This window comes from Xenopus laevis, chromosome 5S, assembly GCF_017654675.1.
Source record: "Xenopus laevis strain J_2021 chromosome 5S, Xenopus_laevis_v10.1, whole genome shotgun sequence".
NCBI classification, from domain to species: Eukaryota; Metazoa; Chordata; class Amphibia; order Anura; family Pipidae; genus Xenopus; species Xenopus laevis.
Window position 1 is genome coordinate 141,439,732 of NC_054380.1, and position 19,081 is coordinate 141,458,812.

Consider the following 19,081-nt stretch of genomic DNA (forward strand, 5'->3'; position numbering starts at 1 on the left):
GTTTTCTTTTTTTATTATTTGTGGTTTTTAGTTATTCAGTTATTTGAGCAGTCTGGTTGCTATGGTCCAAGTTACCCTAGCAACCATGCATTAAAGTGAATGTGACCAATCCAAAAGTGTGGGAGCGCACTTCCAGGGCCACAAATCGGTCGCTTTAGTTTTTCAATAAAATCACTTTTATTTGTATATCGTTAAAAAGAATTACATCAGCTTATGGTCTGACGCATTTCGTATAAACCTACTTCATCCTTAAAGTGAATGTGAGACTGGAATATGAATAGGAAAGGGCTGAATAGAAAGAGGAGGAATAAAAAGTATCATTAATAATATATTTGTAGCCTTACAGAGTATTTGGTTTTAGATGGGGTCAGTGGCCTCATTTGAGAGCTGGAAAGAGTCAGAAGAAGGAGGGAAATAATGACAGAACTATAAATAATGAAGACCAAATAAAAAGTTGCTAAGAGTTGGTGTAACAAAGGAGAAGCAGCCGTTTAATTGACAGACAAGTCTATGGGTCCAGCAGTGAGTTGGGTCCCCCCTGGGCTTGTGCTAATGGTTCTTGCGCCTATTTGTCCCTCCTGTGGCCTCTCCCACTGGCCCAGCTCTGAGGGGTGTTCCTGTATAATGACTGATTCTCTTCCTACGGGGGATCTTCTCAATGTCAATCAAAGCGGACAAAGTTCTCCCGTCTGTAAAGCATGAAGCCCCGCCCACAATCCCTTATGCTCCTCCTTGTCATTGGGTCTCCATGTGCTACAAGAGGACAGCGCCCAACTCCTTTGGCCAATCAGACTCCCCAGATGCAGAGAAATAGTGGGAGGAGCAGTCTCGGGAGAGGGCGGATCCGCAGGTCACACGCACGAGACACACCCCCTTCGGAAGGAACACGTCACACGCACCAATCTGTTGACAGCTGGGAGAGGGGGGTGTTGGACATGTGACACCAACTGGGGACAATCGACCCATCTCGGCTCCTCCCACTTCACCGGCCATGACGTGACGTCACGGCAGCAATCTGCCCCTCAATACACGCCGGCTTTTCCCATTCAGCAACTGTCACCGCCGCGGCCATGGCCTGGGAGTACGTGAGCCCCGAGCAGCTGGCCGGCTTCGATAAGTACAAGGTACCCCGGGGATATACGGACTGCTGGACACTCCCTCCCGGGGCCCCTCTAGTAGGAATGGTTGCGCCTCAGTGTAGCGCCTGTTCTGCTTCCTGGGCTGCTCCATTATCACTTTACGGGGTGAGGCCAGAAGTACAGAGACAGACTGTCCCCTATATACAAACTGTCCCCTACACACAGACTGTCCCCTATACACAGACTGTCCCCTATACACAGACTGTCCCCTATAAACAGACGGTCCCCTATATACAAACTGTCCCCTACACACAGACTGTCCCCTATATACAAACTGTCCCCTATATACATACTTTCCCCTACACATAGACTGCCCCCTACACACAGACTGTCCCCTATACACAGACTGTCCCCTATATACAAACTGTCCCCTACACACAGACTGTCCCCTATATACAAACTGTCCCCTATACACAGACTGTCCCCTACACACAGACTGTCCCCTATACACAGACTGTCCCCTATAAACAGACGGTCCCCTATATACAAACTGTCCCCTACACACAGACTGTCCCCTACACACAGACTGCCCCCTATACACAGACTGCCCCCTATACACAGACTGTCCCCTATACACAGACTGTCCCCTATATACATACTGTCCCCTATATACATACTTTCCCCTACACATAGACTGCCCCCTACACACAGACTGTCCCCTATACACAGACTGTCCCCTATAAACAGACGGTCCCCTATATACAAACTGTCCCCTACACACAGACTGTCCCCTACACAGACTTTCCCCTATACACAAACTGTCCCCTACACACAGACTGTCCCCTATATACAAACTGTCCCCTATACACAGATGGTCCCCTATATACAAACTGTCCCCTACACACAGACTGTCCCCTATATACAAACTGTCCCCTACACACAGACTGTCCCCTATATACAGACTGTCCCCTATACACAGACCCCGCATTGGAGTAGCCGCCCCCACATTATAAGACCAGGGGATTCTTTTAGGATCAGCGCTGCTCTGTGATTGGCTGTTGCACATTCCAGGCAAGATGGGTGTCATTTTTGGCTGACAGATACCCAGTGTGTCCCTCTCAGTGTCACCCAACTGTGTGGCTACTGGATCTCATTGCAGCACCCGCTCCTGGGTCTGGGACCCTCTGAGTGAAGTGCTCCCCCTCCCAAATGCTTAGCCCCTCCCTTTCATGTCTGACTTCATTATTTTCACTCAATAGACCCCCGTGGGCATCTGAGAGGCAACAGGTGGGATATTGGAACACAGACAGCGGAGGTTGTGATCATTTGAAACCAGTAGAAGTAAAGGAAGGACTGTGTAATGAGCCCTGGGCTACTGTACAATTAGTCATTATCTCACCTGTGAGGCGGATCCATGTTCTGGGCCATCGCTCTGATAGGCCACGTGCCAGGAGATCAGGCTCAGTTACCCTTTCCTTCTGCTCCTCACTCACATCTATATACAGCTAATAGAACTGCAAGTATCTCCAGTACTGTGCATCTGTTCTGCTAGGGGGTGCCCTCAATTCAATACCTTCAAAGTAAAATAATGGGGTGTCAGAACCTTCCTATACCCTGTGCCCTTGTACCCCAATCTTATTGTGTGTGTATTGTATCACTTGCATGTCAGCTTGTGTAACACTCCCCTTGTCTTCTCTTACAGTACAGCGCTGTGGATACAAACCCACTGTCACTCTATGTCATGCACCCCTTCTGGAACTCAATAGTGCGGGTAAGTGGCCTTTCCCATCATTAAACCTAAATCTTATAACCACCCTGTGTTTATTGTACCCTCGCTGTTCCTGCTGAATTGTGCTTAGTACAGGGAATACCTATGTGCCATAGTTTTATGGGATCTCTCTGTACAGACTATGAGCAAACTTAGGGACTGTTCCTGCTGAATTGTGCTTAGTACAGGGAATACCTATGCTGCCATAGTTTTATGGGATCTCTCTGTACAGACTATGAGCAAACTTAGGGACTGTTCCTGCTGAATTGTGCTTAGTACAGGGGATACCTATGCTGCCATAGTTTTATGGGATCTCTCTGTACAGACTATGAGCAAACTTAGGGACTGTTCCTGCTGAATTGTGCTTAGTACAGGGAATACCTATGTGCCATAGTTTTATGGGATCTCTCTGTACAGACTATGAGCAAACTTAGGGGACTGTTCCTGCTGAATTGTGCTTAGTACAGGGAATACCTATTCTGCCATAGTTTTATGGGATCTCTCTGTACAGACTATGAGCAAACTTTGTATCATTGGAAGTGTGTGTGTTGTATCATTGTGCTGACATGTGAATGTGTTAGTACAGTGTGTTTGTTACACTCCTATAGACATTGCGTTGATCACAGAGGAAGGTAATAGAAATAATGAGTCTCTCTCTTACTCTCTAGTTCGTTCCTACATGGCTGGCACCAAATCTCATTACATTCAGTGGTTTCCTGCTTTTGGTTTTCACCTTTGTCATGATGGCATTTTTTGATCCAGAATTCTATGCCTCAGGTAAGTTTGGTACTGGGGGAGGGGGGTGAACCTCATGAGATATAGATATATATATGTGTGTATAGATAAATAGATAGATACCTGTAGATGTAGAGAGATATAGAGAGAGAGATAGATAGATAGATAGATAGATAGATAGATAGATAGATAGATAGATAGATAGATAGAGATATAGAGAGATATAGATAGATAGACAGATAGATAGATAGATAGATAGATAGATAGAGAGAGAGATATAGATAGATAGATAGATAGATAGATAGATAGATAGATAAATGATAGATATATGGATAGGGGGATGGCTAGAGATATAGATAGATATAAATCCCCCCTATAGCAAGTGCTGTTGGGGTCCATGTGGCTCAGACCTGGGCATATACAGGTGTATCTCATGACTGTGTGTATATATATATATATATATATACATTACAGGTCCAGGTCAGGAGCGTGTGCCCAGCTGGGTGTGGATAGTCGCGGGTTTGCTGAACTTCACAGCTTATACTCTAGGTAAGTGTTCCCATGCATGTGTCTATACTACACTCTGCACTACAGTAGGAAGAAGCAGTGTTAATATACAGTATATATATATATCTATCTATGTGGGATTGTGTGTGTGTTTCAGATGGAGTGGATGGGAAACAAGCTCGGAGGACCAACTCCAGTACACCACTGGGGGAGCTGTTTGATCACGGACTGGACAGCTGGGCCTGTGTGTTCTTTGTGGTGACCGTCTACTCCATATTTGGGCGCGGGGAGACGGGGGTCAGTGTCCTGGTGCTTTACCTGTTGCTCTGGGTGGTTCTGTTCTCCTTCATCCTCTCACACTGGGAGAAATACAACACGGGGATTCTCTTTCTTCCCTGGGGCTACGACTTGAGCCAAGTGGTAAGTGCTCCCGCCATTCACTGTACTGAGAATCTTCACTGGCGGATATAAAGGGGAAGTTCAACTTCCAAACACTTATTTTACTTCAGTTGTTTTCAGATTGTTCCCCAGAAATAAAGACTTTTTTGCAATTACTTTCCATCTTTTATTTTTTACCATTTTCCCAAAATTGAAGTTTAAAGTTTAATGTTTGTGTCTCTGGTGTTTCAGGAGCATCTGAACTGTTACAATTTGCTACAATTAGTTGATACATTTAGTTGTTACATTTAGTTAATACAATTAGTTGTTTCATTTTGTTAATACAATTAGTTGGTACATTTAGTTGTTACATTTAGTTGATAAATTTAGTTATTACGTTTAGTTGATACATTTACTTTATTCAATTTGTTGATGCATTTAGTTGTTACGTTTAATTGATACAATTAGTTGATACATTTAGTTGTTACGTTTAGTTGATACATTTACTTTATTCAATTTGTTGATGCATTTAGTTGTTATGTTTAGTTGATACATTTAGTTGTTACATTTAGTTGATACATTTAGTTGATAAAATAGTTGATACAATTAATTGATACATTTAGTTGTTACGTTTAGTTGATAAATTAGTTGATACAATTAGTTGATACATTTAGCTTTTACGTTTAGTTGATACAATTAGTTGATACATTTAGCTGTTACGTTTAGTTGATACAATTTGTTGATACATTTAGCTGTTACGTTTAGTTGATACAATTAGTTGTTATATTTAGTTGATACATTTAGTTTATTCAATTAGTTGATACATTTAGTTGATACAATTAGTTGATACATTTATTTTATTCAATTAGTTGATACAATTAGTTGATACATTTAGTTGTTATGTTTAGTTGATACATTTAGTTGATAAAATAGTTGATACAATTAGTTGATACATTTACAGATGCAGCCACTTTGGTTGGTCTGTTTGACACAGAATAACTAAACACAGATATCCCATTTATCTCATTTAACACAGAAAACTGTGACACAACATCCCATCTAATTAAAGCATTCACCATTGTGAACAATGGTGCTTTGGTATGCTAATGAAAAGGTTAAATGCATTAAATGCGTTAAGATAACTTTAGATAACACAGTTTCTTCAATTAACTCTGAGTCATGACGCATTTAACTCACAAATCCAAGTGGCTTCATCTGTAGTTGTTACGTTTAGTTGATACAATTAGTTGTTATATTTAGTTGATACATTTAGTTTATTCAATTAGTTGATACATTTAGTTGATACAATTAGTTGATATATTTAGTTGATACAATTAGTTTATACATTTAGTTTATTCAATTAGTTGATAAATTTAGTTGTTACATTTAGTTAATACAATTAGTTGTTTCATTTAGTTAATACAATTAGTTGGTACATTTAGTTGATACAATTAGTTTATACATTTGTTTTATTCAATTAGTTGATACATTTAGTTGTTAAAATTTAGTTGATACATTTAGTTGATACATTTAGTTGATAAAATAGTTGATACAATTAGTTGATACATTTAGTTGTTACGTTTAGTTGATACATTTAGTTGATACATTTAGTTGATAAAATAGTTGATACAATTAGTTGATACATTTAGTTGTTACGTTTAGTTGATACATTTAGTTGATACATTTAGTTGATAAAATAGTTGATACAATTAGTTGATACATTTAGTTGTTACGTTTAGTTGATACAATTAGATGTTATATTTAGTTGATACATTTAGTTTATTCAATTAGTTGATACATTTAGTTGATAAAATATTGGTTCAATTAGTTGATACATTTAGTTGTTACGTTTAGTTGATACAATTAGTTGTTATATTTAGTTGATAAAATAGTTGATACAATTAGTTGATACATTTAGTTTATTCGATTAGTTGATACATTTAGTTTATTCAATTAGTTGATACAATTAGTTGATACATTTAGTTGATACAATTAGTTGATACATTTAGTTGATACAATTAGTTTATACATTTAGTTTATTCAATTAGTTGATATAATTAATTGATACATTTAGTTGATACATTTAGTAGATACAATTAGTTGATACATTTAGTTGACACATTTAGTTAATACAATTAGTTGATACATTTTAGTTGACACAATTAGTTGATACATTTAGTTGATACATTGAGTTGATCCATTTCTCAGCAGCATCTCTGGAATATCAGCAACTATTGTATCAAGTCTAAGGGTTGTGTAACATAATAGCCAGAACACTCCAGCCTTTATACATTAAATTTTTGCCTAACTAACTATATTAGATACATTTTTTATTTTGCACAGCCTATTTATTTACCCACTTTTTATTTTTATACTGAAGAATTCCTTTAAGGAAGGGTCAGGTGCTGCTCCACCACAACCCGCTCCACTTGGGATTTTGTGTCGCAATTACAATTTGCAGCCGTGTAAATATCATTGTTTGTGTTACAGACCATCTCCTGTGTTTATCTGGTGACGGCTGTGGTGGGGGTGGAGGCCTGGTACTCACCAGCGTTTTTTAACATCTTATACCGAGACCTCTTCACTTCAATTATTGTTGGTAAGTTGCCCGCCCTGTGGTTGTTCCCTTTTAAATTAACTGCTCGTATGATGTAGAGAATGATATTCTGGGACCATTTGCAATTGTTTTTAATTTTTATTATTTGTGGTTTTTGAATTATTTCCAGTTTGCAGTTTCAGCCGTCTGGTTGCTATGGTCCAAATTACCCTAACAACCATGCACTAATTGAAATAAAAGACTGGAATATGAATAGGAGGGACAGATTTATTATGGATCAAAGTGACAATTCGAATTTTTGAATTTTCAATTTTTTTCTTTACCAAAACAATCAAATTCGAATTGTGAATTATCCAAACTCGATTTGAGTTTTACTTTGAATTTCAAGAATTATCATACTCTGGCCCTTTAACAACTCAAATTCAACTATTCACCCCCTAACACCTTTCGAATTAACGTATAAGTCAATGGGAGACGTCCAGGCATGAATTTGGTGACATTTTTTTGGGAGAAAAAAACCCCAAATCGAGTTTTTTCACATTTTTAATTCAAATCTAATTCAAATTGAGTTTTTCTAAATTTGAATGGAATTCGATTCGAGTTTTTCTGATTGAAATCAAATTAGATTGAGTTTTTCCTGATTCGAAATGGACTCGGTTCGAGTTTTTCTGATTCAAATGGAATTCAATTTGAGGTTTTTTGATTCTAATGGAATTCGATTCGAGTTTTTCTGATTCAAATCAAGTCTGATTAGAGCTTTTCTGATTCAAATCAAATTCAATTGTTTTTCCTGATTCGAAATGGATTTGATTCAAGTTTTTCTGATACAAATGGAATTTGATTTGAGTTCTTCTGATTTGAATCAAATTAGATTTGATTTTTTCCTGATTCAAAACGGATTTGAGTTTTTCTAATTCTAAACAAATTTGATTCGAGTTTTCGGATCAATTCATTTCGCCCGAGCTGTGAAAATTCGATTTTATTTATAAATTTCGACTGAATTTCAAATATATTGGAGTTTATGGGAGTTTAAAAAAAAAAAAAAATACTCACATGAATTCGAAATTTGATCCCTTGATAAATGTGCCTCTAAATGTGTAGTCTTACAGAGCATTTGTTGTATTTAGATGGGGTCAGTGACTCCTGTTTGAATGCTGGGAGGTGTCACAAGAAGAAGGCAAATAATTCAAAAATGACTTAAAAGAAAAAATGAAGGCCAATTGAAAAGTTGCTTAGAATTGGCCATTGTATAACATATTAAAAGTTAATGTAAAGGTGAAACACCCCTTTAAGATGGGGGATATACCATCTTACAGTATTAGGGGTTACTCTGCAGCCAGAGCAGAATTATCTATAACATATATATATATATTCACTATATTGAATGTACACTAATGTTCTGGTTCCTTTTCTTCCAGGCTGTGCCCTGTGTGTGACACTCCCCATGAGCCTTTACAACGTGTTCAGGTAAGTTTGCTCCATCCAGCCCCTTGGCTACTGGTATGATCCAGCATGCAGTGACTGCCCAATCAGAACTGTCCTTTTGGTGGACGGGTGCCAGCCCACAAGCTGAAGCATCACAGAAGCACAGTCCATACGACATAGGGCAATGCTTGTTGGAATATCTCACTTAACCAAGGGTCAGAGCATGGTGGGAGCTGTAGTCCAGCAACATCAGTGATGGGTTCTTAAAGGGGAACTATCGCAAAAATGAAAATTTAATATAAGCTTCCTCATACTGAAATAAGAAACTTTCTTAATACAATCATGCAGCAGTTGGGTGTCAGATATTCACTGACAGTTAGATCCAATATATCTTATAGGGGGGCTCCTTTTGCCTAGAAGATGTATTAGAGGTCACTCTATTAAACTCACCAGACATCATGTCTCTCTACATGCAGGATTTGTGCAAAAGGCAGTTATTTTGTTACATTTTGTTTGTACTGGAATCAGTTATTTGAGTGACCTCTAATACATCTTCTAGGCAAAAGGAGCCCCCCTATAAGATATATTGGATGTAACTGTCAGTGAATATCTGACACCCAACTGCTGCATGAAGAGAGAATGAAGAGAAACATATAATGAGAGAGGAATAGTGAACATAAACTTGATTATTTCAGAAACAATACAGAATATTTAATTGATTGTATTTAGAAAGTTTCTTATGTCCATATGATGAAACTTATATTACATTAAAATTTTTGAATAGTTTCAAAAGCCAGACTGTTGTATAAATCTTCACCCTATTTCCCAAGAGCTAGTGGCCCCTAAATTCATGAGGATTCCCCTCCCCCAGCTCCCTGTCTCTCTATAAGTCAGTATTGGAGGGGATTGCTGTGTCCCATTAATTACAAGTAGATATAAAGTGATTATTTCCCGCAGAGCCTATGGAGACAACACCCTGAAACACGGGTCCCTGTACGAGTCCATGCTCCCCATTATCTCTCCCGTGCTGCTCTTCATCCTCACTACCCTCTGGATTTTCGCTTCTCCTTCCAACATCCTGGAGCAACACCCCCGGCTCTTCTACTTCATGGTGGGAACCACCTTTGCCAACATCACTGTAAGTTCTGTCCAATCAGAATGCTGGCCTGTGCCTTTAATGATACAGGAGCTGCATGTGCTAGAGCTGCTGTAACCCTGGCAACAATGATGATGATTTGGGAAGTTCATGTTGTTGTTGTGTGTTCCAGTGTCAGCTGATCGTGTGTCAGATGAGCAACACCCGGTGTCAACCTCTCAGCTGGTTGCTCCTCCCCCTCACTATGGCTGTGGGCGTGTCAGTCTCAGGAACCGCCCCTCAATACGAGACCCTGACGCTGATTATCCTGAGTGTACTGGTCACTGTGGCTCATATTCATTATGGCGTCAATGTTGTGAGTGGGATACGTCTGTCATCTGTCTATTTATTCCTATTTACTCTCACTCTCTCTCTCCTGTCTATTTATTCCTATTTACTCTCACTCTCTCCTGTCTATTTATTCCTATTTACTCTCACTCTCTCTCTCCTGTCTATTTATTCCTATTTACTCTCACTCTCTCTCCTGTCTATTTATTCCTATTTACTCTCACTCTCTCTCTCCTGTCTATTTATTCCTATTTACTCTCACTCTCTCTCCTGTCTATTTATTCCTATTTACTCTCACTCTCTCTCTCCTGTCTATTTATTCCTATTTACTCTCACTCTCTCTCCTGTCTATTTATTCCTATTTACTCTCACTCTCTCTCTCCTGTCTATTTATTCCTATTTACTCTCACTCTCTCTCCTGTCTATTTATTCCTATTTACTCTCACTCTCTCCCGTTCCAGGTGAACCAGCTGAGCAAACACTTTAACATTCTCCCCTTCTCGCTGAGAAAGCCCAATACAGACTGAGTAGAGGAGGAGGAGGAGGAGAAGGCGTTGCAGGCTGCGGCAGTTCTCTAATACAGACAGACCGGACCCGCCAGTGGGTGGAACTAACATTGGACCCAGAACCCTTCATAAGGGGCAACTACAAACCTCTCCTCGTGGCAACTGACATAAACTATGAAAAAGACCAAGTGACTGTTCCTGGTGCCGTTTTATTTCCAACACCCCCCGACCCATCTCTTTTATTTGGGGTTTCTACCCGTGTGTCCCTGTTAATGTTTATATAACACTTTATATGACACTTTATATAACAGCAGCTTTGGGAGGCGGAGCCCCCGACTGATCCTGATCCTGAGCTCTGGCTCCGCCTACACTACATACGGCCAATGACTGACTCCTCCCAGTTTTCTGGAGCACATGGGGGTGAAACACGGAGCCGCAAGGTGTAAAGGACATGACTCCGCCCCCTCACAAGTCTCTGTGTTTTAATCATGAGATTAATTAGATTATTTGTTTTTATTTACAGAAATCACCTCATGTGGCGCCTGGACCTTGTCCCTCCCCATTTATTTATTTCTACATCTGGAAGTCGCTGCTGAGGGGGGGTCTCTGTGTCTGCTGCTAATTTTGTTTTCTTTTCATATTTCTGTTGCTTCCCCCCCAGTTTAATGGGGAGACGGATTTTCATGTCGATTGTTTTTTGTGTTGCCGTCTAGAGTTTTTATTACAATATTCCCCCCCCCCCGTGTATCTGAAACCTCTTTATTTACTACAGGGAACAGACTCAGATATTATTATTATTATTATTATTAACCCTCTAGTGATCAGATTCTCATTATGTGGGAGCTGCGCTTATTGGGGGGAGGGATCAGCTTCAGCCAATGAAAATTGACGACTCAATTTAAATCTGTACCCCCCCCCCCCGTTGCGATGCAGGTCACACTGTGCTGATCTATTGAATTTAACCTCTGAAATGCCTGTGAGCCAGCGCTGTCCCTCACAGCCCCCCCCCTGTGTTCCTAGCTAAGTATGTGACCCCCAAACATCCCTTTATTTCTATAGGTTGGTGCCAGTGTGTGGCCCCCCATGATAGACCCAGTATAGACTCATATTTATTCAGTCCAACCCCCCCCCCTTGACTGTGCTGGGAGAAACCAAAAAGCCAGCGTTTCTATTGGACGGATTTGTTCATCATGAGACGTGTTTGAGGCCGTGATTGGTCACTTCCAAGAATGAAGATCAGGCGCAGTCTGACCAATAAATTTCTACTTGTCACTAACGGCTCCTTCTTGCCTCTCTATAGTGACCAACGACTCCTTCTTGCCTCTCTATAGTGACCAACGACTCCTTCTTGCCTCTCTATAGTGACCAACGACTCCTTCTTGCCTCTCTATAGTGACCAACGACTCCTTCTTGCCTCTCTATAGTGACCAACGACTCCTTCTTGCCTCTCTATAGTGACCAACGACTCCTTCTTGCCTCTCTATAGTGACCAACGACTCCTTCTTGCCTCTCTATAGTGACCAACGACTCCTTCTTGCCTCTCTATAGTGACCAACGACTCCTTCTTGCCTCTCTATAGTGACCAACGACTCCTTCTTGCCTCTCTATAGTGACCAACGACTCCTTCTTGCCTCTCTATAGTGACCAACGACTCCTTCTTGCCTCTCTATAGTGACCAACGGCTCCTTCTTGCCTCTCTATAGTGACCAACGGCTCCTTCTTGCCTCTCTATAGTGACCAACGACTCCTTCTTGCCTCTCTATAGTGACCAACGACTCCTTCTTGCCTCTCTATAGTGACCAACGACTGCTTCTTGCTTCTCTATAGTGACCAACAACTCCTTCTTGCTTCTCTATAGTGACCACTAGCCCCACCCCCGCACCGAATCCAGGATTCAATCCGGGATTCAGCCTTTTTCAGCAGGATTCTGATTCAGCCGAATGCTTGTGCCTGGCCGCACCGAATCAGAACCCTAATTTGCCCCATCATCATTGAGGTGCAGCCCATCCCTAGCAAAGAGCCTGTAGCCGACTGAGAAATCAGCCCAGTTCTCCTCCCTCCACCAATCTCTCAGCCGCACATTAATCTCCCTACTCTCCCGCTGTCTCCTTAGTGTTGCTCGTGGGTCAGGTCCCGACGCTTTGAATCACGAGGTTGAGGTTTCAAACCACAGAGCACACAGTCTGATCAGAATTTACCTGATTAACTCCTCCCCCTTAATTAGAAGAAAGAGGGGAAAAAATGCTGTTTGCTACCAGCAGTAAAATAACCCCTTAACTTCTTTTTCCAAAAATGTTCCCCTTAGAAACTCTAAAGCTAAAACACAAAAAGAAAATAAATGCACTAAATGTATCTAAGAGTTCACCCCAAACATCTCTCAGATAGACCCCAACACTTGGCTCAGTATGGCAGCAATATGGCACCAGCAGAAGACCCCTGTGCTATACAGACCCCAAGACTCTATGCTCAGCCTTATAGGTTCAACCCCACCCCCAGAGCAAGGGGCTAAAGAAACGAGGCCTTTGGAGTATATTAACCCTGCGCTGTACAGTCTGTATCTGCACATATATATATATATCCTGCCTGTATATCGGGGGTCTGTGTGTAACTTTCTACAGATGGAGACACAGCCTCATTATGTGCAATGTAATAATAGCCTGTAATAATAGACACAATGGGGCTCATTTATAAACAGTGGGCAAATTGGCTCCTGTCCAGTAACCCATGGCAACCAATCAGATGATTGCTTTCAGTGCTCAACCTGCAGCTGGATGAAAAAAGCTAATCACTGATTGGTTGCTATGGGTTACTGGACTGGAGCAAATTTGCCCAGTGTTTATAAATGAGCCCCATTGTCTGTGTCATGTGACGTTACAACTAGTGAATGAATAAGCACATGATCCAATCACAGAGCAAATGATGGTCTGACTGCAGAACTGTCCCCTTAGCATTGGGCCACTGACTGGTACCACACTGGGTACATACTGGGCAGCAGAATCAGGAATTGTGGGTGATTCTTATTGGTCAATTACTCCTACTATTCAGCTGTGTCCAGTCTGTAATGTGACAGGAGCAGAGCAGCAAAGGCTTTCGTTACTGATGCCGGAAGCAACTCCTGACACTTCTCTGCTCAACTGACAGGAACAATAGAAAACATTCAATGGGAGAAGATTTGACTTGAAGTTATTGCACAAGGGAACATGATAAATCATCATATTGATGCTGAAAGACTTTCCGTAGCAATAGAAAAGGTCACATGGATGTAAATATGATGAACTGGAGGGTCGTTAGGGAAGTGCCCTCCTATGTACTTACACCGCATGAGTCGAGTCAGGCACTTTCTCCGGGGGCTCGGGGAATACGGGGGGAGGCGGCTCTCTGCTCGGAACCAACCATTTACTGATCACCTGACTTAACTTTTTCACTGGCGATTTCTGAAAAGAAAGAACAAAAACCCCAAATAAGCAGCTTGATACAGAGGGTCCCTATAGCCCAAGTCTTCATTTAATTCTGTGTGAGCCCCCGGCTGATGTTTGTGTTTGCTGATCTGAGGGTTTGTAGCCACCCACAACTATTGGGCTATTTCATCTGTACATCAATAGCAAACCCGAATTTCTATCATATGAACAAGACTGGTACAATAGCCACCATATTAATGATATTCATGATATTAATGATATTAATTATATTGATGATATTAACGATATTAATGCACCGACCAGAATATCTGGAACAGGGGACCGGCCAATAAACATCCAGTATTACAAGAGAGAAAATGCAGAAAATCTTGGCCAGTTCTACAAGAAGTGATTTACAGACTGTACTTTGCTGCCCCCTCTGTTCAAAACATGGAAGTGTCAGAAATCATAGAGCTGCTGGCAGGGAATTATATGATCATTATTATTATTATTAATAACACGTGTTTATAACATGAGCACATACACAAGGCACAATACACAACTACTCCCTTGTTCCTGATTGGCAGATAGTCCTGTTTATCTAAAACTCACCCATGACGAATGTTCCTTCATTGGATGCTGGTTGCTATGGGGACCGTTGCCGTGACCTCACCAAAAGCAGTTGTGGCAAAGCTAATAATTGTGGCACCGCTGGCATCAATAGTGAAAGCCCATCATACTCTCAGAGAGGCAAAATTATCATTCCACTGGATGGGAGACTGGGGGACACAAAGGAATCACATGGGAGAGGGGTGAACCCAATGTACATCTAGTTAGGGGAGATGGAGGCATTGGATTCTACAGAGAAATGATAGACAAGCAAGGGATTATAGAGAGGAATGATGGAGAAGAAAGGGATTATAGAGAGGAATGATGGAGATGAAAGGGATTATAGAGAGGAATGGGATTATTAGGGAAGAGGAGAATGTTATGGATATAAAGAGATTATAGAGAGAAGGAAGGGATTCTAGAGAGAAATTGACAGGAATGGGAGAGAATAAAGGGATAATAGAGAGGAATGGGATTATTAGGGAAGAGGAAAATGGTAGGGATATAAAGGGATTATAAAGAGGAATGAGAGAAAAAAAGGGATTATAGAGAGAAGAAAGGGATAATAGAGAGGAATGGGAGAGAATAAATGGATTATAGAGAAGAATGGGATTATAAAGGAATAAAGGGAAGAGAAGAATGGTAGGGATATAAAGGGATTATATAGAGAAGGAAGGGATAATAGAGAGGAATGGGAGAGAATAAAGGGATAATAGAGAGAAGGAAGTTGCGGTTGGTCGTTGGCAGGACACTGACCATTTTCTACGTTGGTGAGATGTATTGATGTCAGTGGGAACCAGAACAGAATCAAATCACATGACCTTTATTAAATCCATTCCAATCACCGTCTCCCGTTTCATTCACAAAAGGTTTAATCCCCGGCTAAAATAATTCAGTCCAACGTTACAGATTAACTGGCCAACAGCCCATGTGCCTTCCTACAGTGTCTCGTAGCGACCAAATCTCCTTCCAGCAAGTCAGCTCCCTATTGTGAGTGATGTAATAATTATATCATGATGTCATACTGAGCGCTGCATTTAGCGCATGGAATCGTTTCCTTTTGACGTTTGTTTGCCATTGACTACTGTTTACTTTATGCGCCATGTCTGGAGTTCTTGCAGCCACTCGAGTGAGCCCATCGCTGTTACGAACTGAACACAGTGGGGCAAATTTACTAAAGGGCGTTAACTAACGTTAGAAAAAATTCACCAGCGTGATGTCATTTCGGTACTTCGCTGATTTACAGGCGCAGGCGTAACTCCGCTAGTGACGAGACTAACGCTGGCACTCATTCGCACGCAATCGCCAGGCGAATGAACGTTACTCCACAAATTCTCCAAGATGCGGATTTTACTGAACGTCAGCTCTTGCGCCAGACTTGCCTTCTCCACCTCAGACCATAGCCATGTGTTGAGCTGTGTCTAGTAAGCCTCAAATTCCCTATCCCGTAATACCATAGGGAGAGAAAAACCCGCCAAGTCTTCTTTATTTCCATATCAGTCAAAGTTGACCAATCACAAGAGGACTTTCCAATCCATGTCAAAGACTGCCTGTCAGACAACATATCCCTTTGCCTATTACAGATCGCCCACTTACATGAAAAACATTAGAAAGACCCACAGACTTCTATGACAAGAGCTGTCAGTCACACAACCCTTTGCCTAGTCTCTATGGCAAATTAGCTATTGCCCAAGCTTTTTTTTTTTTTTTTTTTTTAAACCACTCAGTGGTAAGAAGTAACTCTGCCATTATATGACAATATTAGTCATTCTTACTTCATCACAGCAGTCCAAATCTCAATTTTTATTTTTTTAAATAATTTTTTAATATAACAGAAAAAAACACAATTACTTTCTTTACTTATTAACAATAGATTGCCATGTTTTTAAATTTCCATAAACCCTCTGCATCATCCAGCCCACTGTACTTAATATCCCATAAATAATATATATATAATCTATTCATGAATAAACGAATACATCCTTCTTTTGAGACTTTTTCTTGTTTGAAAACCAAAACATTTCTAACATCCCATAATACTTCTTTAAGGCATGCCAAAAACAACCATAAAGCTCTACTCTTAACTTTATTTAATCTATGTAGTCCATACATTATTATTTCCCAAGTGATAAACCTAACCCCAAATAACTCCTGACAAAATGGGTTTAATCTTTCCCTCACCTCTTTAACATAGAAACAACTCCAAAATAAATGATTGACAGTTTCCGATGCACCACATCCATCCCTCGGACATATATCAGATGCACACAAATCCCGCTTCTTCAGAAAAACTCTTGTAGGCAAGCATTCATGATAAGACATCCATAAAATATCTCTTTGATGGTTCTGTAACCCAGACATTCCTACATATTTCCACACCACCTCTACATTACAAGCTTTCAAATTCCCAATGTTTGACACACATTCATCCCTCCTGATCCATTTCTTTACTATCTTTTTATTTTTCTCCTCCTGCCCCAAATCTTCCAACTTATAATTATTTCTAAATACCTGTAGTCGTAAATAAAAATTCGGAACAACAAAAGACACAGGCTTGTTTAATTCACGGCTTAACCACCCCCATCTCCTAAATAACCACCCTCCCATATATCTCATCATAACAGCACAATTACAATCTCTATCCAAAATTTTGATAACACAAAACCAATACTGTAAATCAACTAAAACCGAAATATTTGGCATATCCAAACCTCCATTCCTCTTTCCTTTATACACTATTTCTCTTTTAATTTTCTCCATACGAGATCCCCACAAAAAGAGAAAGATCAACCTAATTATCTTTTATAAACATAACTTACTCGGAGGAAAAACATTACTCACATAAAAAATGATTGATAATAGTAATGCTTTAACAATTAGCACTTTCCCTGACAAGGACAAATTTCTCATACACCAAAATTTTAATTTTTTTGCTAATCTATTTCCCACATTATTCCAAACCACATTACCTTTTAAATCTTTATAAAAAAAACACCCAACACTTCAATACCATCCTCCACGTTTATTATCAAGTTATCCTCAAAAACCACAGGTTTCCCAAAAACACACAATTTACATTTTTGCCAATTTACCTTCATGTTAGATTCACTACAATAAATATTCAATAACAGCTTCATTCTATTAATAGCTACAGATGAATTACATAAAACGACCACATCGTCCATATAAACCATTGTTTTAACTTTCCTCCCTCCACTACCAGGTAACTCAAAACCCCTAATAATCTTATCTCTTTCAATAAGCTTCACTAACGGTTCCATAATACAAATGAAAGCAATAGGTGACAGTGGGCATCCCTGCCGAACACCTGACAAAACTTTAAAACTTTCACCCAAGAACCCATTTATCAGCAATTTACTCTCTATTCCAGAATAAAACCCTTTAATTACCTGCAGAAGTTCTACTGGAATACCCATTCTACTCAAAACACAAAAAAGAAAATGATGTGATACTTTATCAAAGGCCTTTTCTAAATCCAATGATGACACTATAATAGAACAATTTCTATCTTTAACATAGGAAATAATATCACGCAATAAAATAAAATTTTCAGTAATTACACGACCTGGCACTGCACAAGTCTGACTCCCACCCACTATTTTACCTACCACATTCCTAATTCTATTTGCCACCAACTTAGCAACTATTTTATAGTCTGAATTCAAGAGCGTAATCGGACGCCAATTCTTAATTTCCCTGCGTTCACCTTTCTTAAAAATGAGAGAAATTATACCTTCCTTCATTGATTTTGACAAAACGCCATGCTCCATTATATACTTACAAATTTCAAAAAAATCCTCCTTCATAATGTCCCAAAAGAAACAATAAAACTCACTAGGCAACCCATCATACATTTCTTCCCCTTTCACTTCCTCGCCACATTCATTAAAGACATTCTCAAAACAAGCTTTTTTATGACATACTTTTTTGAAAAAAAAACGCGTGCATTTTTCATTTAATTCTAAATGCCGAACTTTAGAACGATAAATAATTTCCTTCCCTTTTTCCTTAATTTCATTTTGAATTTTCTCTCTCACATTCAAAATATCCTCCTCCACACAAACCCCCACATTCCTTAACTTGTATAACATTTGAAGTCTATTCTGCAACCCATTAAATCTTTTCCTTTTCAACCTGGCATCTTCATAACCTTTACGTTTAAAAAAGCCTTTAATTTTCCCCTTGACCCAATCCCACCAATCTAAGACATTACTAAAAGCCTTTTTCTCCACACGCCACACCTCATACAACTCACAAAACTGTTTTTTGTACTTTTCATTTTCAGCAAACTTTACATTTAATTTCCATATCCCACGCCCATAATCCTTACTTCCCAAGGAAACTTCACGTTACCACCACATGATCAGAATAAATAACAGAAACATGACTCGTTTTTCTAAAGACAAAATGATCTGAAAATAAACATAAATCTAATCTAGACTTAACTGTACCTGAATCTGAAAAGAACGTAAATTGAGTATCTTCATGTTTTGCAACTTCATGCGCATCCTTTAGTTTTAAGTCTAAAATTATATTATTTAACATATTCCCCGTAGCATCTAACTTAACATTTCCACTTCCCACCCTATCAGAGACTTTACGAATACAATTGAAATCCCCAGCCACTAAAGTTGGACTCTTTCCACACAAAAAATATTTCAAGTTTTCAAAAAAA

At 39.8% G+C, this 19,081-nt stretch overlaps 1 protein-coding gene across 2 annotated transcripts; it reads left to right on the forward strand.

Annotated features, from left to right (window-relative positions):
• Positions 1 to 824: 824 nt before the first annotated feature.
• Positions 825 to 11,650, forward strand: selenoi.S (selenoprotein I S homeolog). Of its 2 annotated transcripts, none has more exons than NM_001353421.1 (10): positions 825 to 1,124; positions 2,782 to 2,850; positions 3,516 to 3,624; positions 4,057 to 4,131; positions 4,247 to 4,509; positions 6,958 to 7,066; positions 8,443 to 8,491; positions 9,407 to 9,587; positions 9,718 to 9,900; positions 10,334 to 11,650. In NM_001353421.1, exons 1-10 carry the CDS (start codon positions 1,071 to 1,073, stop codon positions 10,448 to 10,450), a joined length of 1,209 nt encoding a protein of 402 aa, NP_001340350.1. In that variant the 5' UTR covers positions 825 to 1,070; the 3' UTR covers positions 10,451 to 11,650. The 2 variants fall into 2 exon arrangements, with proteins under 2 accessions (NP_001340350.1, NP_001085348.2); NM_001091879.2 differs by lacking the exon at positions 825 to 1,124 and adding an exon at positions 2,414 to 2,595.
• Positions 11,651 to 19,081: the final 7,431 nt, after the last annotated feature.